Raw genomic sequence first — 25,747 nt, forward strand, 5'->3', positions numbered from 1 at the left:
GCTTGGTGTGTGTGTTGGGGGGTAGGGCCGGGAGCGGGGTGGGAGTTGGGACTCCTGGGCTCTGGGAAGGGGCTGGTGTCTGACGCTCGGGGGAGGAGTGCTGAGAGCGAGGATTCTGGATTCCTAGGTTTCCAGCTGGGCTCTAGTTGTTCGAGGGGGTGGGAGGCAGACGGAGACTAGGGCTCCAGACTCCTGGATTCTGCCCTCAATGCCAGAGGGGAGCGAAGTCCAGTGACCTGGGGTGGGGAAAGAGGCATGACCCAGCTGTTGCCAGGGTCCAGCAGGCGGCAAGCCGCAGCCCCTGAGCTTGGGTTCAGGCTGTGGGACGCAGCCTGCTCCAGTACAGAGCCAAGCTCCCGGCACCGGGGCTCCAGCCCTGGGGCAGCCTGCCTGAGTCCAGGGAGCAGGGCCGGCCGTGCTTGGGGTGGGCAGGCACACGGCGCAGCTGAGACCCAGTACTCTTCCCAACTTACAGGCCTCATGGACGCTGCAACTCCTGTGGGGCCGGGTCCCTCTTCCTGCCCCTGCCGGCAGGGCTGCTCAGACTCCGCAGACAGCAGGTAGCGGTATGGACACGCTAACCTGGAAACACAACCTCCCGCCGGAAGTGATGGAGGTCAGGAAAGCATGTGCAAATGCCGGCGGGAGGAGCAGAGAAGAGTGGGCCCAGCCGGGCAGGATTTTTAATGACACACTGCTGCCTGCTGGGGTCCCAGCCGCTGGCCCCGCTCAGCTCGCTGTCGGCCTGGGTTCGGCAGCGGGCTGAGCGGGGCCGGCGGCCAGGACTCCAGCAGGCAGCAGCTTGCCATTAAAAATTGGCTCATGTGCCGTCTTTGGCACGCCTGCCGTAGGTTGCCGACCCCTGGTCTATAATATATAACTAAACTATTGTTGTATGTAAAGTAAATAAGGTTTTTAAAATGTTTAAGAAGCTTCATTTAAAATTAAAATGCAGGGCTCCCCGGACGGGTGGCCAGGACCCAGGCAGTGTGAGTGCCACTGAAAATCAGCTCGCATGCCGCCTTTGGCATGCGTGCCATAGGTTGCCTACCCCTGTTTTAGATTGCCACCAGAACTCCGGGATCAAGATTTCTTGAGTTAAGATTCTGAAGGCTCTTTCATTAGGATGATAGGATTAAAAAGCAAACAAACCTTTCTGATGTCATCTGTGCCCCTTTGGAGGCTGTGGATTGTTGCTATTAATAGTACTTGGTAATTTATATTTATATAATGCCATTAGTGTAATGGCGCTTTGTAAGCTTCTAGGAAACAAGGCTCCTGTCCTAACGAACTTAAGGCCTGATTCTCATTTACACAGTAAATGTAATTTATGCCTACCTTAAGGCCCCTTTACATTGCCAGAATTGAGTTCAGAGGCCTTAGCCCAAAAGAGAACCAGTTGCTTACAATCTAACCTAGATATACTTATCCAATGGCGCTATGCCACTACATCGACCACAACTGCTGTGGATCTGTCCTATTGTACACAGCACAACAGGTGACAGTTTAACTGCAAAGCAGTGCTGACAGCAAGAGAGAGGAGATCAGTGTTGGAAACTTTCATGAAATTATGTGGTAAGGGGGGATTTCAAAGGAGAAAGGGAGGTTGATTGGTGCACGAGGCATGGGAGGCTGCCCCAATCCAGGGGGCAGTATAAAAAGTTACAAAGCCAAGAGTGCAAGGTGGGAGGTAGGCTGGAGAAATGCACAGGGAAGGAGGGTGGGGAGAACATTTAGTAAGAGGTAGGAGGAAATGAGAAGAGAGACATAAGTGTGAGCAGACTGGACCTACATACTTCCCCTTTTCCCAGTCCCACCCTGACCTTCCATCAAAGGAGAGTTAGATATGGCTATGTCAGGAGAGGGGCAAAATTGCCACCTTTAAGTCTGTTTCGGAGTGGCCAGAGAGGTTGAAGTGCTCTCCTACTGGTTTTTGAATGTTATGATTCCTGATGTCAGATTTGTGTCCATTTATTCTTTTGCGTAGAGACTGTCCGGTTTGGTCAATGTACATGGCAGAGGGGCATTGCTGGCACATGATGGCATATATCACATTGGTAGATGTGCAGGTGAACGAGCCCCTGATGGCGCGGCTGATGTGATTAGGTCCTATGATGATGCCACCTTTTCATGTTCTCTGTATGTGTGTATATATCTCCTTACTATATGTTCCATTCGATGCATCCGATGAAGTGGGCTGTAGCAGGGCCGCCCGGGGGCGGTGGTGGGGGCAAGTGAGGCAATTTGCCTCAGGCCCCACAGGGGTCCCCACGAGAATATAGTATTGCAACTTTTTTTTTGTGGACGGGGCCCCCAAAATTGCTTTGCCCCAGGCCCCCTGAATCCTCTGGGCGGCCCTGGGCTGTAGCCTACGAAAGCTTATGCTCAAATAAATTTGTTAGTCTCTAAGGTGCCACAAGTACGCCTGTACCTTTTGCGGATACAGACTAACATGGCTGCTACTCTGAAGCCTAAATCTCCTGACAGGGCCGGCTCCAGACCCCAGCGCGCCAAGCAGGCGCGTGGGGCGGCATTTTACCGGCAGGGCGGCATTTGGCTCCAGTGCACCTCCTCCAGGCATGACTGCGGAGGGTCCCCTCTTCCCGCGGCTCCGCTCGAGCTCCCGCAGGCATGACTGCGGCGGGTGCGCTGGTCCACCGGATGCTCCACCGGAGCCGCGGGACCACTGGACGGTCCGCAGGCACTTCTGCCCTGGCCGCGGGACCGGGGAAGCGCGACGCGAGCGGCGCGGCGCACCGCCCTGCTTGGGGCGGCGGATTTTCTAGAGCCGCCCGTCTACTGATATACCAGCATAACCATACACCCCTGAGTATACTACTCATACATATAGTTCCATACATGTGCATATGTAAAGGCTAAGAGATTGTCATTTGCACCAGTGCCCCTTTTTATACCACTCTGTCAATGTAAAGGGGCATTAAAGTGGGCTTATATCATGTTTAAACCCATTTTAAGGTCTTTTACATTGCCAGAGCAGTGTAAAGAGGCTTTGACGTAAAAAGAATCAGGCCCCAAATAATTACAAACATATATAGTACATTCACATACATAATACAGTATAATACAGACCTGGAAAGGCCTAATCACATCTAAACAAAGCCTCAAGAATCTTTTAAAAGCCATTTTGCTTCATGAGTGACACAGCTATGATACCCTGCCTTTTTCCTGGAAATGGGAAAGTGTGCTATCTTTAGGGTGAGGGTTTTCCACAGCATCCTCCACCATAGTATCTAAGCACTGGGAAGAATAGGTTCTGGAGGACTTTTGAGGGCAAGGTGAACTGAGAGGAAAGAGGGTGGACAATGTGGGCATCCAAAAGTTTCAGGTAAGTTTGGATAAAGTTCAGATGAACAACCAAACATTTGGATGCTTATCTGATTTCAATGTATGAGCCTTCTGAGATATGCCCCTCCATTTTAGCACGGTTCTGTGACTCTAAGCAAAATAATACTATAAACTGAAAAAGTTATAATACATTACACTGTGTGTGTTGCGTGTGTGTATTGTGGATATTGTTTAAATAGCTTACACTGAAATCACCTCACGATAGTATATTTGATTTGTTTCTGCTGTGATATCTTTAAATCCCATTGAAAAATCTTCAGGCAAAGCTTATGATCATGAGTCTTCCATCACCATGGTACACAGCTAATCATTTTTAAAGCCAGTAGGGATCATTAGGTCATCTAGTCTTACCTCTTGTATAACAAAGGCCATAGACTTTCATCCAGTTAAATTCTCTCTCTTCACTTTACAACAATTAAAAGGAATCGTGGGATTGAAACAAAAAACATTTGTTCAGTTTATGAGGTGCCACTGGGCTAAAAACCTCAGGCCCTGATACTGTTCTCAGTTATACTCATATACACATAGAATTCCAGTGAAGTCCAGGTTCACACTAGCAAATCTGGCCCCAAATGTCCTAGTTTCACAGACATTTAAAACAGTTTTAAGTGGGAGCTTGGGACATTGCAAATTAGTTTCAAGCATCAAATAACAATAACTATTCCTCTCCTGCATGCACAGGAAAGCACGTGCTGCTGAAGGTAAGGATATAAGCTGCCTACCTTGGGGGGCAGGGCTCCAGATTACAGGCTTTCAGTAGCTGTGGAGGACGGCGGCTGGTCACACATAGAGTTTCATCTGCAATCTCTCTTGTCTGTTTGTTCAAGCAAGTCACGACAGCCTCCTGGACACCTGCATACAACATTCTGGTCAGGACTCAGTGCATAGAACCCAAGGGGTGATGAAGTGCAGACATGGCACCTGCAGGGGTCCTGCTAAATTGCTGTGGGGGCCTCTGCACATCAGAAAATACAGTTTGATACTCAGGACGATCAATGGAACCAGTTCAGACATTGCTGACAAACCTGCAGATGGGGGAAAAGGGAGGGGCTCCCATGCCCTATGAGCTGATTGACATGCTAGCGTGACGTTTTGCTGCTCATGCTCTACAGCCATGTAGTGTGCAGGGCGAGGTGTTCCATGTTGACTGGAAGCTCAGTGAGGACACTAACTTGAGCACCTAAAGACTAGGAATGTCTCTCGTGGCATGTTGGCCCTGAGTGACTGGGGTGAATCACAGGCCTCCACTCCCTTTTGTTTTAACAGGAAACCTCCAGCTACAATTCCTGTAACTCTCCAGAAACAAACACGCCTCTGGCCACATTCACTATTGCTTCTCCTTTCCTCCTGTTCCCCACCTACCTGAAGGTAGGGTGACCAGATGGCCTGATTTTGCAGGGATGGTCCCGGTATTCGGGGCTTTGTCTTATATAGGCACCTGTTACCCTCCACCCCGGTCATGATTTTTCACACTTGCTATCTGGTCACCCTACATGAAGTTCCAATTAAATAACTAAAAAGGAGGCCCCGGCTTTGCTTCAATCAGCCATTGCTGTCAATCTTATAAGAAAACTTTATTTGGGTGACAAATTCCTTGGTCCCCCACCTTCCACAAGTGTCACTGAAACAAGCAGAAGCACAAAACAAATGTCCTTCTAACACTGAAACAATGAATGCAACCATACTGCATACCGGCCAAGGCAGCGATGTGATCATTCAATTAATAGCGGGTGTGGTGTTAAAGATGGCCCATTTATATGTTATATTTTAAGCAGCAACAGGATTGTTCTAGGTGCGCAAAAAAAAAGTGATGTGATAATATTCAACATTTGTGAACAACAACTGTTGTCAGACTGCCACATCCAGAGACTAGAGCTCTAACTTGCACTCCCCTAAATCTAATCTGGACACTGGTCATGCAGGGGAGTAAGGCACCTTTGAGAGTTGGAATGAAGGCAGGGAACAGAGCAGGAGCAGCTGTGGGCACTAAACAGGAGGAAGTACAGTCCTGTGATTAAGGTGATGGACTGGAACTCAGGAGTAAAGCTTGGTGAATAAAGCATTTTTCACTTTCCTGGACATTTCAAAGAATCAAAGGAAATTTGTTTTGGATCAGACTGCAAATGATTTTTTTTTTTGGCAAATTAAAAAGTTTAAAAAAAATTGTGGGGCAAACAAAATGTTTTGTTTTGCTTCCAACCATTTAAAAACTTTTTACAATTTTTAAAAATAAAATGGAAATTTTGAAACAAGTCATTTCAAACAGAAAAATCAAAATATCTATTTTGAGGGGTTTTAAAAAATGAACAATTTTGTGAAATTTAAATAAACTCACAAAATGTTTTGGTGTCACGAAATCTGCATTTTTTCACCTAAACAAATTTTTGGATGAAAAATTTTACCCAGGTCTACTCAGGAGATCTAAGTCCTGTTCCCAGGTCTGCCAGCTTCTGACTGCTTTTAGGCATGACAGTTTCTCTCTCTCTGTCTCCCTTTACCCCAGTGTAAAATGGGGATATTAGTACTTCCCTATCTCACAAAGATGTAGTGAGGTTAAATTCATTAACGTACGTGAAGTGCTCAGATATTGCTGTGATAAGCACCAGAGAAAAACCCACATTTAAAAAAAATCCATGTAAACTAATTTACTGTTTGAGCCCCTTGAACTTGTCCAATACAAGGGTTCATGTAAGTTCATGATTTGCCTATGCTACCTGGATAACCCAACCCTCAGTAATTCAAGGGAAATCTGAGCACACTTTCTATAACCACAACTTCACTTAACTGGGAAAAGTTTTGCTAGACTTGTCCTTTAATAACTGGTCCACCACCACCAGAAGAGTCATCTGTTTTGCAAAACACCCCAAATCCTCTGAAGATGACAACATTCACAAAAAAGTGTTGGACAAGCTTGAGTAACTATGGGAAAGCAGTAAGAACAATATTGCTGTGTGTATAAACAGAACCTGCAATACACTGTTATTTTTGAAGCTACAACTGATGCCACTAGGAAAACAACAGCACAATATTATTCACCAATATGCAACAACTTACAATTGTGCTACTGGGGTGCAGTTTGTTCAAAGTCATAGATCTTCCTAGTCATGGATCTATTGGGTCTGCTTCTCTGTTCTCTGCCCCCAACATAAACTGCAGGCTAGGGTGGTGATAGCCTCATAAAGCACAGCTCCATAGTATGCAGGGGATAGAGACAGGAGTAGACAGCTGGAGTGCTGCACATGTCCATTCCAGGAGCGCACAGAACTTCAGGAGCTACGCCATTCCCAGGTGTTCAGGTGGCAACCACAGTGAGCTGGGGCAAGGGGAGAGGGAAGGAAATCTGCCTCTTACTGAATATTTCCATCACGTGGGACACTGCTGAAACCCCCAAAGTCAGCCAACATCATTGTGGGTTTTTTCCCCTACCAGATGGTCCAGAGAATGGTATTTATAAACACAATATTTTGTTAGTGGGACACTTAGAATAGCCCCCAAGGATGGTTCTATTTGATCTGGTAGCTTCATTACCTCTTTGTGGCTTCCCCATGTAGGAGTTTCACAAATAAATTGCTGTCTCATGTTATGTGCAACATAAAAGTGTTAGCATTTTCACTGTGCTCGCCTTGGATTTGTAATCCACAAGTGGTCTAATCCTGAAAGTGCCGAGTCTAATCCCTCTCCCCAACCCTCACTGCAACTGAGGAGTCTCTACGGCTCCGGATCAGTCTCTTAGGCTACTCTTTGCTGTACAGTTGTTTTTTTTTAAACTTCCAGGCCCTGTTTGTGTCCTCCTTGCTTATTCAGTCCATCTAAATTGTCTCAGTGTATGTCCAGTAGCTTTCTTGTCTATCCTGCCAGGATACCGCCCCACTCATTAGAAAGCTTGCTAACTTTTTAAGAGAGTCCAGATTTTATTTCAAAACAGTTATGTCAAGGAAGGGTGAAGTGTTTGACACTTACTACTAAAACATCCCCTATCCATATGCGGTAATGCTGACAGCAGGTTTCAGAGGGGTAGTTCGTTTGTATTTTGCTGCAACAGGCCACATGTCAATATCAAAATATTTAGCATGAACTGCAGACATATTAAGTAGCATGTTCAATTACAGCTGACTGGCAATGCCAACAGAATGTTTAAATTAATATTCCAACATATATACACTATCATAACAGATGTACCCAAATATTCAAGATGTGTTGTATGCAGTCTCAGAACCTTCCAACAATTATCCAAGATATTATTTATTGCTTGTATTTGCCATCTAAGCTGACTACAAGCCAACAGCATTATGATAACTTTGTAAGTCGCACCGTACAACTTCTAGGGTTAAACCCTCCCCCTGCTACACAGACACATATGGTGGCAGAAGGGGTGTAAGAAGTCAAAATTCAGTGGGGGATTATGGCGCTCATGATGTGGACTGGATACAACATCTAGTCATAGTGCACAAACTTGAACCGGCATTTCCCCCGCTCCTAATATGATGGAACAGGCACCAGAGCCACAAGGGTCATGATTATTCAAGCAGGGAACATGGCAAGCACTCAGCCCAGCAGACATGATTTCTGCCACCATCAGCAAGTGCAAACGGCAAATACATGTCACAGCACAGTATGCTGGCCCCGTTGTTAACACCTTGCCCGATGACTGCAGGGTGTCTCTTGCCTGCCCTGTACATGTCTGGCCCCCAGGCTGACTGAATTTTGCTGTCACAGGGAGGATTTGGATTTGGTCTTGCGAAATAAAAAAATCTCTATCTTTCTAATGAAAATGGAGAGTTCCCAACAGAACGCATTGCAAACTGGAAATTTTTTTTAAAAAATTGCTTTTATCGCTATGCGTGAAAAGCTGATTTCTCAATATAAATGTTATAGGCTAAATTCACTGGTGTGATCCTACTGATCTGAGTTACCACAGTAGCACAAAGGAGCTGGAAACCTGGCTCAACTGGCACTAGGGGGACTCTCCGAATATAGGGGACTTCCAGTGGCACAAAACCACCATAGTGGCTCTAACATGACCTGCCATCTTGTCTGCCAGCATAAGTATTGTAGAAAACGGGGATAGTGGCTAAGGAGCCCCTGAATCCATCTAGGCCCTGGCTGCCAGATTGACTCCTGAAGGCTATGGTCATAGGGTACAGGCTGCAGTAACCTGTGCCAGGAACCAAACAGTCTTCCGGCTTGGCCCAGCATCAGGGGAACGTAAAGGTGGCTCAAAACAACTTTGGTCTGCCCACCCCTCCCCACAGTCTCACACTTAGTGTGTCACAGCAGGCTAAAATAAACTGTCCCTATGTTTTGGGTAGGCCAATGCATTCAATTAAAGACAAGTTTTAAATCAATACAAGAACCATTGCTTATGTCCTCCAAAATTCTTCCATTCCCTGTCAGAAACTGTGCAGGAAAGTACTAATAAAAAACAAGAAAAGGCTGCTCCTTCCACTTTCCAGAGGACACTTGCTTGAGGTTCACTTCTAAATATTATTTATCACACAACATTTCACCATAATGAAGCTGTCCTGCTTCAAACTGTTTTCTTTCAAAATACCTATCAGTTCATGAATGGGAAATTAAAATGTAACAGGGTACGGGGGTGGGACATGCATCTAAGAAGTTTAAGTTCACTTTCAATATACCATCAAATGGGATTTTCTATGTTTATATCTACCAGAATAGCATAATTGTTACATGATATCTGATGACAGCTCTGGGAAATACAACCACTAACGGCAGAAAAAATTACTAACTAGTTCCTTCTGGTTGCTACCTCTCCAAGGTGAAAGGTTACTTCTATGTCTATCCAATTTCATCTCATGAGAGTACAAAACCAATAAAATTAGCTTGACCGGTCTTGCAACTGTAGCTACAAAAATTTTGATTTAGAATCTATTTCTTAATCTGGCATATTTTTGGTTGACCATATGATAAATAAATAAATAAATCCCCCAGCTAACCATTTTGTCAATAATCAAAAGGTCTTAAATTGGTAAAGCAGTGTGTTTCTGTCATCATAATTTATGTATGTTATATATGCAAATGTATACATATATATACACTGTATATATTGAAATTGTTTCTTTTCGGTTCAAGGGGACATTGTTTGAGCTATTCAAGATTCCAGGTTCAAAATACAAGCATTACAAATCGTTATTGGCCAGTCGGACTCAAAATACAGTGGTTGCTATTAAAAAGTCAGCATTTGCCACTAGTCAACATGCACTGGTATAACTAGTTATAATTAGAGCAGGAAATAATGGTGGAAAACTGTATGTTAACTGCAATCAAATGCCAACTACTGTAGACAGCAATATATAAGCACTTTGCAATATGCTTTGCATCCTTTTCTATCTTCTGGAACCTTTTTCTATTGTATTTGACTGCTGGAGGATAAATATTTAGCCAACTATTAAACTTCAACCCACTACTGACCTCTTTCCAATTCTGTAATATCGTTCCCATTTAATATAGAAAATGGATTCTTTTGGCCATATTATTTATCTGCATTCTTTTGTAAACAGCCTGAAAATTGCCTCTAAAAGGACAGCAGCTGGGAAAGCCTAGGGTTTTAAACAATTGCAATGGGAAAATATTTCAAAACCAACTGGACAAAAGATAGCATAAACTCAAATTAATACTATACAATGTGTAAATAATTACCATAATATGCATAACCTTTGACTTTCATCAACTTTTAGACTCTCCAAATGCAAAGTCTGTTAAGCTTTAGGCAATCGAATGGTTGGCTATTTTTGCCATATGTTTTCTTTTTGCACTGGAATCCAAGTTAACATCAGATGGTAGCATAAGCTACAGAAGCCAGCTGAGCCCCCAGTAGTTCAGTAAGCAAATGCACCTGCAGTGGCAGAACGATTTGGTTCTGTGTGTCTGTGCATATATGACCACGTCAAGAGACAAGCACAAAAAATGATGCTAGTTCGTCTTACTAGGCTGCTTTATGTTATTCTTCCTTGTGTGAATATAAAATATGAGTCATCAAGAACAAAATGTAAACAGCAGTATTAGCTGCATTAATCATTCATAGCTGAGAGCATGAGCATAGCATTTGATACTCAATGGGCCCAAATAGGAAATTCATGTAGCTTTCCACTGTAGCCTTTTTTATTCTTCAAACAGACGTAGCAAAACCGTCTTTTAGACAGTGCGCATTGCAAAGCACTGTATACCGGAAAAGGGGAAAGCAAATTAACCAGAGCAAAAAGCAAATTGCCCTCACCTCCTCCACAGGATTCTGAGCATTCCGTAAAGCCCTCGTATTCCCAGTCATAGAGTTCATCAAAATCCTGGAGGCCCCCATAGATCAGTTCGATTTCCTCAGGGTTAGATTCAGCAGCCTCCCCACTGCAGGGGCCGCTGTAACAGGCTCGTTGTGATGCAGGTTTGGGACCTTCACATTCGTCGATAGGCAGGTCAGCCACAGACTGAGAGAAAGACAGGAGGACCTGACACTTCACAGGCCGCACCTGGCTGCCCACGCCACATGTGACACTACAGGCAGACCAGGCCTCAGGAATAAACCTATGGTAAGCAGAGAGAGGGCAAAGTAAGCAGCATGTCCAAGATAACTGGGCAGCATCCCTTGTCCAGTGGTTGCAAAAAACATCATTATTTGTCTGGGAAACAAGTGTTTCATCTCATCATACAAGTACTTCTGTAAAGTGCTCATCACAGCCATAGGTCTTTGATACCTTACAGTTCTTAGGGCAAATCTCAGTATAGTTCTAATGTCTCTCTCACCCCCTTCCTCTCTCCTCTGATCAACACACACAACATTCAGAATCCCAGATGTGAAAAATGAAAGACACCTATTACATCATCTAGTCCATTTATACCTAAATATATATAATACACAAGCAGACAAAAAAAGAAATACTATGTTACAACATCTTGGAGCTCTTTGGAATGGGAGTTGCTATATAAATACCATCTATTATTATATAATTTCACCATGCTCAGCAGCTGATAAGGCAAATACTGGAAATAACTTCAGGAATTTATATTTTTTTGTTCAGCTTCCTAGACCCAACTTTTACATTATGAGTTCTAGGTCTGGAAGAATAGGTTTCCTCTACTATAATAATTGGCCTCAAAAGCACATAGGAATTTGGTGGAGCTGAAAGCAAAAAAAACCCCATACATGGGTTGATATTAGAAATACATTTACTAACAGCAACCTTGTAATAGTATCAAAGATAGTGCAGTTTCTCCATACACTAAAAGCAGGAAATAATGATGGGGTTTCAGATACTGTTGTGTAGTTATCATTGGTAAATGTTACTTACTGATTAATGCAAAATCTCACGAGCATGGGAATGCAAAGTTTTTTTGTTTGGTCTATACCTAACATACCTATTTCGCTGACACAATGTGCTTTTCTGTGTATGAGCGACAGAGTAGCAGGCTTATTAGTCTGTATCCGCAAAAAATACTGGAGTACTTGTGGCACCTTAGAGACTAACAAATTTATTTGAGCATAAGCTTTTGTGGGCCAAAACCCACTTCATCGGATGCATGCAGTGGAAAATACAGTAGGAAGATATATTATATATACATACATACATATACACACACACACACACACAGACAGAACATGAAACAATGGGTGTTACTATACACACTATAACAAGAGTGATCAGCTAAGGCAGACTTGAGGTAATGGAGCAGATTTACCAAGCAGCAGTTACCCTAGGAAATAAGAAGCAACTGTGGTGTTTCAGAGCCTATGCTGTGGTAACTACTGGTAAATGTTGCCTTCTCAATTGTGTTCACAATAATAGTAATCATCATCATCATCAATAACTCCCTAGAAGCCAGAATCATGGACCAGAACTCCACTGTGTTAGGCTCTATACAAATACAGAACAAAAAGACAGTCCCTGCTTAATTCTAAATATTTTAATGAATTAATACAAAATGCTTTCTAAACTTGCTATATAAGTAACACAAACAAAAAGAGTACACTTCTCTGGCAGTGGTGCATTGCTCTGTCATATCTAAGGTCACTTTCTCCCTTCCTCCGTGCAGCAAAAGTGATGCTGCTTCTTCCCCGAAGCAATGACAGTGTTGGCCTGCCTCCCAAATAGATTCTGGGGAGATGTCCTTTCTTCTCTTCCCCTCCCACTTTTTAAGAGGACTCACTCACTCTTTCAGGAGACCCACTATTGAGAAGAGAAGGGAAAACTGGAAGGAGGGCACTTGGTGACCTTGTTCTGTTATGACTGACTTTATAGTGTCTGTTGTTACTGAATGGCTGAAACACAGTTGACATTATGGAGCCCAGCTGTGGGAAAGTCTGAAGGATGCCACTGTCTGCCACCCCCCCAGCGGGCATCTCTGTATCAGTGGCACTGAAAAGCCAGTAAAAGGGGAGGGGTTGGGATCAAAAGTGGAATACTTGACAAAGAAAAATATGAGTTAAAAATAAATGGTTCTTGTAAAGAAAGCCATGTACTTGTTTCTTTTAGCTGCAGACACTCATCTGGTGGGCCACACAGCCTTCTCATATTACAAGAGTTTTCTAGGCTCCCTTGCAATGCGACTGACCCTGTATTTAAAAGATTTGATTTCTTAGTTGCTGCTGTTGGGCATAGTGCACAGGACCTATTTCAGCTGAAAAGATTTTTGCTGTGCCAGTTAGTATGTACGCAAGGTTCATAAAAATGTAATAAATACAGCAGGCCAGACTGTGCATGCTGGTATGTTGAATAAACCCAAAGTAGCACCATTGACTTCAATAGATTTACTCTGGATTGATGAGATTTTGGCTCATTGGTTCTGTAACATAGCTAACAAACCTTGTTGAAAATATATTTTAAGGAAATGTGGGAATTAAAACAAAAACAACATAGAACATGAATTTGTAAGGCAATCAATAGAAGTGGGCCAAATGTTCAAAGGTCCCACCATCCAGCCTTCAGTTTGCACATGCAATCAGATGCATGTGCAAGTGAATAGTGAATAGCGCTTGTATGTGAAAACCCAGCTGTGCATGCCAACTGATACAAATCCATTTACCTACTTTGTGTATATAAGCACTGTTTGAACATATAGGCTTTTGCATGCAGAAATAATTGCACCAAATTGTGGACACGAGAATCTTTTGAAAATTAAATTAAATTTTAATTTTTCCAGACTCATACTCAAAACATAAGATGTCAGCTCGCTTGCCGTCTCATGTAGTATGCTGCATGATATTTTATCTCTCTCCCTCTTAGTTTAGATAGCATGATCTAAGATCTTCTATAATTACATAAGGGAATTTATTTCAAAACTCAACATGATTGGCATTTAGAATGTGGCTTTTCAGCTAAAGATCATCTCATTTATAAAAACAACACAATGGACTTTGCTATTTTAACAGATATTGGTGGTGAGAATGTCCATACTTTGTTTTGGCATGAAATGATCATATTAATTTAACTTCAAAACTCTCCAGAGGGGATCTGAGCAGCAGTGCATACTTTGCTTTGTGAAAGTAGCTGCAGGGAAACTGGTGAAGTGGGAGGCTGAAACATAAAGCCTGATCCAACATTCACAGTCAACTCATGACTTCAGTGGACACCGGATGAGACCCACAGCTGGCCCCGTTGTCTTTATGGGGAGATCAAGACAATTCCATTTGACTGTACATGCCATGGGCGCTGCTCCTTGAGAATCTGCATATCCACAGGTATATTATGAAGAATCAAAATGAATACTGACTGACAGAACATACATGATCTAATGGGCCTGGTGAAAACCTCTTCTCCCTTTCTTCACTGCCACTCCTCCAGCTGTTCCCTTAGGCTTCCTTTTGTTCCTTTCTTAAGATGCTATTTACATTTTTTTAAATCTTCTTTGGGTTACTCTGGGGTTTAGCTAAAGATCTGGGTGCTCTGAACCTTTGAAAAAAATCACAGGTGTCAATTTAGACACCCAAAAAATCAAGACATCCCAAAGCAGTGGCTATTTTTAGTGACTTGTCCAAGGTCCCAGAAGGTGTCTGCGATAGACCCAAGTCTCCTGACTGCCAGGCCTGCACTTAGGGCCGGCTCCAGACCCCAGCGCGCCGGGAGGGCGGCAGGTGGCTCCGGTGGACCTCCCGCAGGCGTGCCTGCGGAGGGTCCGCTGGTCCCGCGGCTTCGGTGGAGCATCTGCAGGCATGCCTGCGGGAGGTCCACCGGAGCTGCGGGACCAGCGGACCCTCCGCAGGCACGTCTGCAGGAGGTCCACCGGAGCCGCGGGACTGGCGACCGCCAGAGCGCCCCCCGCGGCGTGCTGCCGTGCTTGGGGTGGCGAAATTCCTAGAGCCGCCCCTGCCTGCACTTAACCACAAGGCCTCCTCTTCTTCTCCTCAATATGTGGCACTCTTCCCCTAGAGTCAGTACCGAACTAATGCCATAGCACTATCACAAAGAGCACTGTGGACCTGGAGGTGCCATTGTTCAGCTGAGATATAAAACAAGATTGCAATCACTTGTCATTCAAGATCCCAAGGCTCCATTTGCAAGAATAGCCCAAATGCACTGGTCAAATGCCAATCTGGGTAATTACATTCTTCTTCCCTACATGTTCCTTGCAGTTTCAATTGAACGCAATATTTTTCTTCACGTTGTGTCACACCATTTTGTAGTCTCAGTGTTTAGTGTTAAACGTTTACTGTTTTTCTCCCCAGCGGTAGATACAGCAATTCTGATATACAGTATGTACATATTATACACGTTAACTCTCTAAAGCACTGCAGGATCCTTCTACATAAAAAGACACAAACATTATCTAATGTTAGTTTAACACATTTATGCTCTTTTATGCAGCTGCACTTATAGCTTCATTAGATACGATTAAACCCCAATACGGGAAAAAGTTTTCCCTGCTTTTGCTTCTTCTTCTGTTTCCTGAAATTGATGGAGAGAAGCACTGACAGACTGGTCCTGTTGGTAATATTTGTATGCGTCATTACCGCCATCTTGCTCAGTCAATATATTTGGCAAAAAATAATTTAAAAAATCATATAGTTAGTATTTTTAGTCTACGTCGGAACAACTTTTAGTTCACCTTTTAACCTGCTAACTAGTCAATTTCTATGTATAAATATCTAAAAGATGCACTATTTTAATAGGAAAAATGGGATAAACTATATATGAATGTTTGCATACACAAAAATCTTATTTAAAACTGTGAAATAGTGCTTAGGTGACTCTGGTACACTGGTCTTTCTGCCTGTGTGCAATTTCCTGTGAGTTCTGTTCACACAGATGCATGTCAGGAATTTCCTTTTGTTTCTTACTGAATCAGCCCCATCACTAAGCTGGTACCATCTGGCATCCAGATATTGTTGTTTGCCCTCTGTTTTTTATGGCTCACACCAGGGTTATTTATGGCAACATGTTAAAAGCTGGGTATCATGTTAACGTACAAAAGTGTTTTTCAAGAGTTACACAGCAAAAAAAGCCCCCTTCCCAACAAAACCAATCTGATTAAAAATAGAGCATCCCATACCTTTTCAGTCATGCCTGAGGCTCTTTCTACCTCTGGCTGTCATAGGCTGTTGGTGTAAAACTGAGCCCCATGTAAAGAGCTCTCATGTAGATATAAACATCCTTCATGTAAGATTTTCTAGAGAGTGGTGAATGACCATTCCCCAAATGGGTAATATTAGATACACTGTATAGTTTTAATAATCATTATGTGATTTTCTTTTCATTCTAGGTTCATTCATATAAAAGGCATCTGACTCATTATTAATTTTATATATATAAAAACTATTTCAGGAGCATGTCGAAATGAAATCCTATGGCCTGTGTTACGCATAGGATTAGATTAGATGGAAGGATTAGATGTTTATTGATAAACATAGATAAACATCAATTTCACCATACACAACAAATATTTCCATTGATGCTAATAGACATTTACTGATAGGCAGAGTATGAAAAATGATACTTGAGAGCTTAGAGTTTGATGTAAGGATATTTACTTTGTATATTTTGACATGTAATGTTGACAATTAGTGTTTCAATGGTTACAAAACTAACCTTTGAATCTCAACATCTACTGTCACTAAAACACTATTCATAAATTCCAAGCCCAGAAGGAATGATTGTGATCATCTAGTCTGATCTCATGTACACCACAGGCCATGGAACTGCCCCCAAATCATTCCTAGATCAGATCTTCTGGAAAAACATCCTATCTTGATTTAAAAATTGTCAGTTGATAGAGAACCTACCACAATCCTTGGAAAATTGTTCAATGGCTAATTACCCACATTGTCAAAAATTTATGCCTAATTTCCAGTGTAAATTTGTCTAACTTCAACTTCCAGCCCTTTGATGATGTTATATGTTTGTCCGCTAGATTGAAAAGCCCATTATAAAATAGTTGCCCCCCGTTCACCCCTTAACCTTTTAGTTGTTGAACTAAACAGATTGAGCTCTTTGAGTCTGTCACTATAAGGCATGTTTTGTAATCTTTTAATCATTCTCATGGGTCTTCTCTGAGCCTCTCCCATTTATCAACATCCTATTTGAATTGGGGTACCCAGAGCTGATTGTCTGATCCACCCCCACTGTTCTACCTCCTACCCCCAAATTATTTCCTGAAACGGTGAAAATTTAAATAAATAAAAACAAATGGTTAAAACCCATAACTTTGTACAGCTATGATAATTTAAATCGATAATAAAAATACTTCTAAACAAACACTGAAATCAAATTCTGCCAAGCCTAATTATGAAGAAGGTGAGACTAGATCATAATGGTCCCTTTTGGCCTTAAATTCTATGAATCAATCAGACAGCTAGGTCCCATTATGCTAGATACTCTATGGATATGAAATTTTAAAAAAAGAGTCACTGCTCCTAGAATCTTACAAATTTAGCATTGACCACAGACAACAAGTGGATACAACAAACAAATGGAAGGGATGTAACTGTGAAACAACCATGTTTAGTATAATGTGTCAGTCACCAGCTGACCAGACATTGCTATGTGTCTGGTAGGCAATCCGGACAGAAGTAAATTTTATGACTGACGACGTAGTGGCTTTATACACTTTTATGGGATGGCATAGAAGAAAGTGTGAAGGTGCTTGGGGGAAAATTGGATTAACTGGCGACCATGGCAGGCATTATTAACAAAACACAGGCAGGAGCTAATGGCTTGATAGCATATTAGAGCTGACAGATGCTACCTTGTCAAGTATATTGAAAGAATTACTATTTTTTCACAATTAATCATGGGCTGGTACAGTGTAGGCAGGAAAATCTCATGGACATGGTATGGATGAAAACAGCAGTCTGACTGGCTAAAGAGACTTCCAATCCTTATAATGGTCTTCAAGAAAACTCAGCCATCAAAACTGTACAGTCTCTTCACCAACCAGATCACTGCACTACCAAATCTGCCACTCAACTGAACAACAGGGGCTTCTGTTTTAAAAACCATTCCCCTTCTCTTTCTCCCTCTATTCACCTCTTCTCCTCCCCTCCTTTCCTCATGAAAAGGGGAGAGGGGCTCCAAAGGAGAAGCCAACAGCCCTGCTCTCCTGAGCTGAGCAGGGGGGCTTCAAAGGAGAAGTCAAACAACGTTCTCAGATGAAGACCTGCTACTGGAGCTCAGCTGAATGGAGTGGAATAATATGGATGGCTTCCCTTTGGAAGCCCTCCTCCTCTCCCCACCATAAGAATAAGAGATGATGAGGTAAGAAACAACCATCACATTTGTAAGACTGCAGCATTTTTGGAGCTATTCTGTACAATGTTTACAATGAGTTAACATGTTAAAAGTTAGGTGGATGAATTTTGATAGATATATGATCAGATTTCAGTGGTTCAAATTCAGAGCTGGTGTAAGAGGCTGGAACTCCATTCACCCTCTTATACCAGTGCTGTATTTGGCCCAATGTCTAAAAATGTGTCTTTCCCTACCCACTACCCTGCCCAATAAATTCAGGAATAAGGGCAACAATACTCCAGGGGGTGCTAAAATATGCACACTGTGGATGTGCTGAGGCGCATGATCCTAGCTTGTGTCTCAGTATACTCCAGAGGTGTGTATACTGACTGTCAGATTCACTGTCATGTATTATTGAGTACTTATCTACTAATGTTTACGTTGGTATTTCTTTTGTAATTCCTATGTGTTAGACTCTGACAAGTGACCATATAAAACCGGCAGTTTATAGCATCTCAATGAGTCCAGAGTAAATTTTCCTCAGTTTTGTTTTCCTAACTCCTGCCCTGCAAATCCAGCTTGGGATCTGAAAGTGAAGATGTGCTCCTTCTGCCTCATGCACCACCGGATAGGGACCCAAACTAAACCCCAAGATTTTGGCACCTGTCTTTGGAGAAGATTGAATATGGCTGGACCTTTTGCAATCTTGTCTCACATCTATTAATCAACATTAATAAAAACTCTGTAGTTGGATCTTATTTAACAACTGTGTTGATTACGCATGGGCCATAAAAGAAACCTGCTCACTCTCCAGAGTTGTGCTGGCTCTGCAGGGCTAATAGTAGGCAATGTGATGTGACTATGAGTAGGCAATGTGATGTGGCCGTTAAAAAAGCTAATGCGGTCTTGGGTTGCATTAGGCGAGGTATTTCTAGTAGGGATAAGGAGGTGCTAGTCCCGTTATATAAGGCGTTGGTGAGACCTCATTTGGAGTATTGTGTGCAGTTTTGGTCTCCCATGTTTAAGAAGGATGAATTCAAACTCGAACGGGTACAAAGAAGGGCCACTAGAATGATCCGAGGAATGGAAGGCCTTTCGTATGAAAGGAGACTTGAGGAGCTCGGTTTGTTTTCCTTAACCAAAAGAAGGATAAGAGGAGATATGATTACACTCTTTAAATATATCAGAGGGATAAATACCAGGGAAGGAGAAGAATTATTTCAGCTCAGTGCTAATGTGGACACGAGGACAAACGGATATAAATTGTCAGTCAGGAAATTCAGGCTTGAAATTAGACGAAGGTTTCTAACCATCAGGGGAGTGCAATACTGGAACAGCCTACCGAGGGAAACAGTGGGGGGCGAAGGACCTCCATGACTTTAAGATTAAGCTAGATAAGTTTATGGAGGGGATGGTATGATAGGATAACGGGCTTAGTCAATAGGTCAATTAAGTGCCACACTGGTAAATAGTACAATGGGTCAATGGTATGATGTAACCTTTTCCAGAGGGTTTGGCTGGAGAGTCTTGCCCGCATGCTCGGGGTTCAGCTGACCGCCATATTTGGGGTCGGGAAGGAATTTTCCTCCAGGGAAGATTGGCAATGGCCCTGGAGGTTTTTCGCCTTCCTCCGAAGCATGGGGCAGGGGTCGCTTGCTAAGGAGTGGGTGGATCGGCTTATGTGGCCTGCATCTTGCAGGAGGTCAGACTAGATGATCATAATGGTCCCTTCTGATCTTGAATTCTATGATTCTATGATTCTATGATTCTATGAATAGCAGTAACATGTAGAAAACTTCACCCTGGTTTCTAGCATAAGCTCAGAATGGTAACACACGAATGTTCCACATGGGACAGGATCTGCAGATCTCTCTGCAGGATCAGGACCTTAATTTGGTCACTAAAGTGAGCAAATATGATTCTACATACACACAGAGAGCAGATCTGTTCTGTAAGAAGATATCATAATCACACTTTAAATATTTTAAAATTCTTAGCTTCCTTTCCTCTTATAACCCAAGCCCTGTTTTTATATCGTGGATCATATACTCAATTTTTCTCAAGAATATTTTGAAAAGACCTGTTCAGTATTTTCCCTGCAATTCATCCACCTTCTGCTAAGATCCAGCCATGCTGCAGTTCACAAATCTCTCATGTTAATATTAAAAAAATAATGTAATAATATATAAAATAAATTAACACATTTTTTAAAGCAATGTCAAAATTAAATTTTCAAAATTCAGCTTAGTCCTGTTGTCAATAGGCTAAAATCACAGCCTCCTCCTTCATCACTTTCCAGCAGAAATGTGGGCTGCATTTCAAATCATCATCGTGTTTCAGTTTAAGCAATATGATTCCTTTTTTATAAATTTGCTGACAATACAGCATTTTCCTTATGCTTTTATAATTATAAAATTATAATTTGTTATAATTATAGTTTGTTAAATACATATATAGAGGAGTGGTTTAATATGGTAGAAAAAAAATAAAAGCTGAAAGAAAACATTAACTGTGCTCCACAAGTTAAAAAAAAATTCAAATAGGTTCATGTGTTTTTCTGGATCTTCTCTATGCATGAACTGAACATATGAAGTACATAAGACTATGGAAGCATTATACATGTCCCCATATTATATGCTACAGCTGGAACTCATCTATATATCGGGGAGATGGGGTAAAAATAATTATTGTCTTGAGCACAATATTATACATTTCCTTTGTGTTATACCAGTGCTCCAGCTATAATCTACTTCAGTTTGGATTAACTGTGCCAGAACTGCAATTTTACTCCATGAAGGATAACATTTATTAGCCTAATAGATGGCTGGAGTTACAGTGGAAGGAGCCATGTGTTTAACTGCACCATTCTGATTAAAACTATAAAGAATTTATTATTATAAATACACATTTACCACCGTTCCAATGTAAAATAAAATAAAAATGCAACATGTTCATTATGTATTTGTAATTTCTCTAAAGAAGCTTCCTTTTCATAGCAATCATCCTAAAGATGTTTAATTGTCCATAAACAGATTGTAATTTATTGAAAATTAAACATCTTTTGCACAATTACATTGCTATGAGAAGGAAGCTGCGGTGGAAGTAATGGGATAAATGCAGGCACTCTCAGCAGGGCCACAAAACTTCTTTAGAGACATTACAAATACCATAATGAGCATGTTTCCTTTCCCCGCCCCTTTCCTCCACACTGGAACTGTGGTAAATGTGTGTTTCTGATGGTTTTTAAAACCACTTATAATCCCATATTTATTATGATATTCCTACTGTGAATAAATACCGCACATACAGCATGCAGTAGTTCAATCTGGCTGAAGCATATTTCTTATTGTGGCTCTAACTTTGTGTGTATCACTCTAATTTGCTGCATCAAGGTCAGATTCCTGCAATCCTGGTGCAATCAAAACTCCTACTGGTTTTACTAGGAATACAGGTACTAAATTGAAGATGAAGTATTTAGCATTTTTTAGCTCCCTTTTTAGGTTCTTGTTGGAATGTTTTGTTTTAATTTTGCAGCAGTAGCTGTAACTGCTTATTTTCCTTTATTTACACTGCTAATTTTTCCATAGTAGCATTGCAAGCATGAATAGGAAGAAAATATCTGTATGGTTTTGAATGCAATAAATGAATAGATTTAGAAAAAAGGCGTAAGGACGTTCCTTCAGGAAATCCTGTGTTCTGACTTTTAACTTAAGGATGTAGCCCAATCTGTATCCAAACGTGCCTGCTGCATGATGCAGGGGTACTACCTGGTCAATGGGGAGCAAGGTGTTAACCAAGATCAACTTTGCATAGGCACTATGGGGAAGAACTATAAACCAGATGCTCGGAAGACTGAGGGGAAGAACCCTTGTAGGGGTGACAGGATTGGGTTAAACCCTAAGGCTGTAGAGTTTTTTTATTTATTTTCTGCTTATGGTCATTCATTTCACTTGCTACCAGTGCATTAACCCTTGAGAAAAAAGCCCTTGCTGGCTGCTTCTGTATTTTTCTCTGCTACGTCGTTTCAGCTTTCAGGGCCAATCCCCTGAAAGGACTGCAGAATCTGTAAAGCATGCGATTGAACACCATTGGTTTTAAAGTGATGCTGGTCACTGGTCCAACCTGTACTTTCCCGAAACTACTGTGTTGTATCTACTTGAGAGGAAGGATGGTCCAGTGGTTAGGGCATTAGCTTGGGAGACCTGGGCTCAAGTCCCTACTGTGCCAATGATTTCCTCTCTGACCTCATGTAAGTCACTTAACCTCTCTATGCCCTAGTTCTCTACCTGTAAAACAGGGATAATAGTGCTGCCTGACCTCACAGGGATGTCGTGAGGATAAAGAAAGACTGTGAGATGCTGTTATAGGTTGAGACGAAAAGCTGAGAAGCACTGCCTCGGGCCTTTGATCATTTCCCATGGACTGATATTTTCTTTCTTTTTGTGTTGCTGAAAGGAAAATACTTCAGGGCATGTCAGTCCTTTATTCTGGATTTTCTTCAACTGTTAGAAAACCTCTGTCTGGCTGCCAGGTTCAGGATGCTTTTTGCTCAAATACAGTCCTTCCACTGTTGACTGTTGCTGGTTCATCCTGTGATCTATAAAATTCTGTCTCTTTCTGTCAATGTTCAAGAATTTTGTTCATAATTAAGACAAAATACTTTTTTTACCCCCAAGACACTCAGATCTTATTAATGACTGTCCTTTACACCCATTTTAAAATCTTTTGTAAATTTTTGAGGGTGATGGGTTTTTGTTTTATAGGAAAGAGAAAAGAGGTTTCCAGAAATGAGGAACAGGGCCATACAAGTACCATAGACAGACAGACTTTCCACACAGCGTTATTTTAAATGCCTTTAAATAAAAGACATGATTATAAGTTTGCTTGAATTCAGTCTAAATCTTCAAGTACACCATACTCCTGTACTCAATTTCTCCATCTCTTATCTAGAGTCTGATGCAACTTTCACTAAAGCCCATTAACTTCATCAGGATTTGAATAAGGCCCTTATATCCTAATGAAAGAACCAAATACAATTCAAGGTAGAATATTATTTTAATGCAGGCCCTGAATTCTGATATTACTATAGCGTGTTTTCAACAAATTATGTTTTAAGACTTACGATGGTTCTTCAGACACCATTGCTCCATCTTCCAGCTCTTGTGCCTGCTTGTACCATGGCAGTTTAGCTTCCACAGGAAGTTTCTCTAGAGAACATACACAGGCACATGAAAACAAAAACCGTATAGCTATGCACACTGCTTTGTTTCTGTAAGTGACTATATCTGCAGTTCTGTAATGTTCTTGTGTGTATGGATGTACACGTGCATATGGAGCAGCACAGAAGCAGGCAAGGGAGCGAGAGAGAAACTCCACTATGATGCAGAATATATAAAGAAATATAGAGTTTCAATGAAGAAAGAAAATTTGTTTTTATAATGCTAGAATGGCAAATTAAATGCCATGTTAGAGGCAAGCCAAGTGGTCTACACAGGTGGGCACTTTAGCAAAGTATTTTTCAAAAACTCTTCTAACATCCATGGGGAGAATCAGGTTTTCATCTACACTGCAGAGCTACAATATTCATGACGGTTGTTTTGGCTTTGAGTTTTGTATTTGCACAATAATTGCACTGCCAATAACTGTACTTACCACATGGAGACAAATAATTGGAAATTGCAGTGCACCAAATTCATCTGCTCAAGTAACTTTTGTGTGGGGGGCCAGCCCAGGCCTAAGCATGAATTAACCTCATGTAAGCCCCCAAAATAAGGCTTACTGGGGGCCCAAGTAATACATAAACCCTTGTGAAGACCGCACCCCAAAAGACTTTTAACAAGGGGGGGGAAGCAATCTCCATAGTAACATTGTTGCTGACTCTACAACAGACCTTCACCAACCTTGCATTGGCCCTGTGTGTATCCTTAAATTTTACAGCCTCATAAAGTACATTAAATTCACTTTTGATAGATTATGACATTGAAGAAAATCCACATCTGATGAGTGATACTGCAAGAAACAGAGAAACCAGAGTGAAATAGTTCAGTGATGTTCTCTGACTCTAAGCTTATCAGTTCATCAGCTATGTGGATTTTTAAAAAATGAGTTGGATATTTTTTTCTGTCATTTTTGATAGAAAACAGTACAGATGCTTTTTATTCTCCAAGATCTGCACAAAACATAATAAGTTGCTTTTGGGGGAAAAAAAAGCACTTTATGAGCCAAATTCTACTTCCACAGCAGTGTGAATTCGGATTATCTGCACTGAAGTCAATGGAGCTGTTCTGGTTTTACAGTGATCTAAAGGGAGAGCAAGTTTGGCACAATTTCTCTGAAATCAGCTCTGCATTTCTTCTGAGTTGTTTGGGTCAGGATTAGAAAAAACCTGATAAAAACACAAAGAATGGTATTCAGCCCTGTACAGAGAACGAGTGCAGGGTTTATGTACCATCTGAGTCCCATTTAAGCCTTCTGGGTTTAAGTGGCAGACACACCTCGCCCTGGCCCGCTGCAGGGGATTAATTTCACCCCAAATACATGAGAATTTTCAGGAACCTGGTGCATACAACACTGGAATTTTTACATAAACATGCAAAATACTGAAACTGTCAGTAGCACCATTAGCAATGTACAGGGATCCTAACTTGCCATTTGATTTCACAGCTGCTGCAGCTTCAGCTGAGCAATACAATGTTGTTTGGGAGTAAACCAGTGGCTGGGAAGAAAGGGTGCAGTAACATTTATTATGCCTTCACTTCCAGAAATAGCAGGCCAGGCTTCTACTCTGATATATTTATTAGTGACATTTAAGGATGACTATGTGCCAGCACAGCTCTTAGTTTACCACATTTGTTATCCAAAATATGTAAGAGATATTTTTATTTATATACCATACAGCTTATTTTTATGAGCTTTGGAAGGCCAGCTCTTACTCTTTTGCTTTCCTTGTTGAATGCAAAGTCTTGTAAAGAGCAGTTTGTGCTTTCCTACACAGCTGACTGCAAAGTGACTTTTATTTTAACCTTCCCTTTTTTTGGAGGGCGGGGGGCAGTGTTATATGTTGGTGGGGAGAAGCAGGTCAAATCAATTCCAATTAACTGAACTGTAAAACACACTTCTGTGTTAGAGATGTTCACTTTGATTAAATAACTTGTTACAAATAATGAAACAAAAAACAATTTCGAAAGTAATTTAGTGAAAAAACCAAGACTTTGGAGATAAAAGAAAAGCCCCCTGCTTTTACAATCGATTCATGTTTTTAGCCTAGTACAAACTCAAACCCTATTCCCTGTGCTGTGCAGGAGGACAACTATATGAACACAAAAACAATGAGGAGTCCGGTGGCACCTTAAAGACTAACAGATTTATTAAAAAACCCACTTCTTCAGATGAATGGCATGCAGAGCCACTGAAGAAGTGGGTTTTTTACCTACAAACGTTTATGCCCAAATAAATCTGTTAGTCTTTAAGGTGCCACTGAACTCCTCGTTGTTTTTGTGGATACAGACTAACACGGCTACCATTCTGATATATGAACACAGTGGTCCTTCCTAGCATTAAAAACCACAAATCACTATTTAAGTTAGGGATATCCTAAATTTTCCCTAGGATTCTCCAGTACATTATGAGGCACCGAAGAGCTTTAATGAGCAAAGATAGGGATAAGTTTCAGCAACTGCATACCCTTCATTTTTATTTAGCAGGCATGT

At 41.7% G+C, this 25,747-nt stretch overlaps 1 protein-coding gene across 6 annotated transcripts in view; it reads right to left on the reverse strand.

Annotated features, from left to right (window-relative positions):
• ADAMTSL1 (ADAMTS like 1) overlaps positions 1–25,747 on the reverse strand; it is a 654,406-nt gene that overhangs the window by 101,518 nt on the left and 527,141 nt on the right. For all 6 annotated transcript variants that reach the window (XM_045021716.1, XM_045021715.1, XM_045021714.1 and 3 more), the window contains 3 exons: positions 23,161–23,245; positions 10,604–10,905; positions 4,089–4,218 (listed from right to left, as the gene is read on the reverse strand). In XM_045021716.1, coding sequence (XP_044877651.1) covers positions 4,089–4,218; positions 10,604–10,905; positions 23,161–23,245 — 517 coding nt within the window. The remainder of the gene's footprint in view (positions 1–4,088; positions 4,219–10,603; positions 10,906–23,160; positions 23,246–25,747) is intronic.

The sequence above is a fragment of the Mauremys mutica genome, chromosome 6 (genome assembly GCF_020497125.1).
Source record: "Mauremys mutica isolate MM-2020 ecotype Southern chromosome 6, ASM2049712v1, whole genome shotgun sequence".
Lineage (NCBI taxonomy): Eukaryota > Metazoa > Chordata > Testudines > Geoemydidae > Mauremys > Mauremys mutica.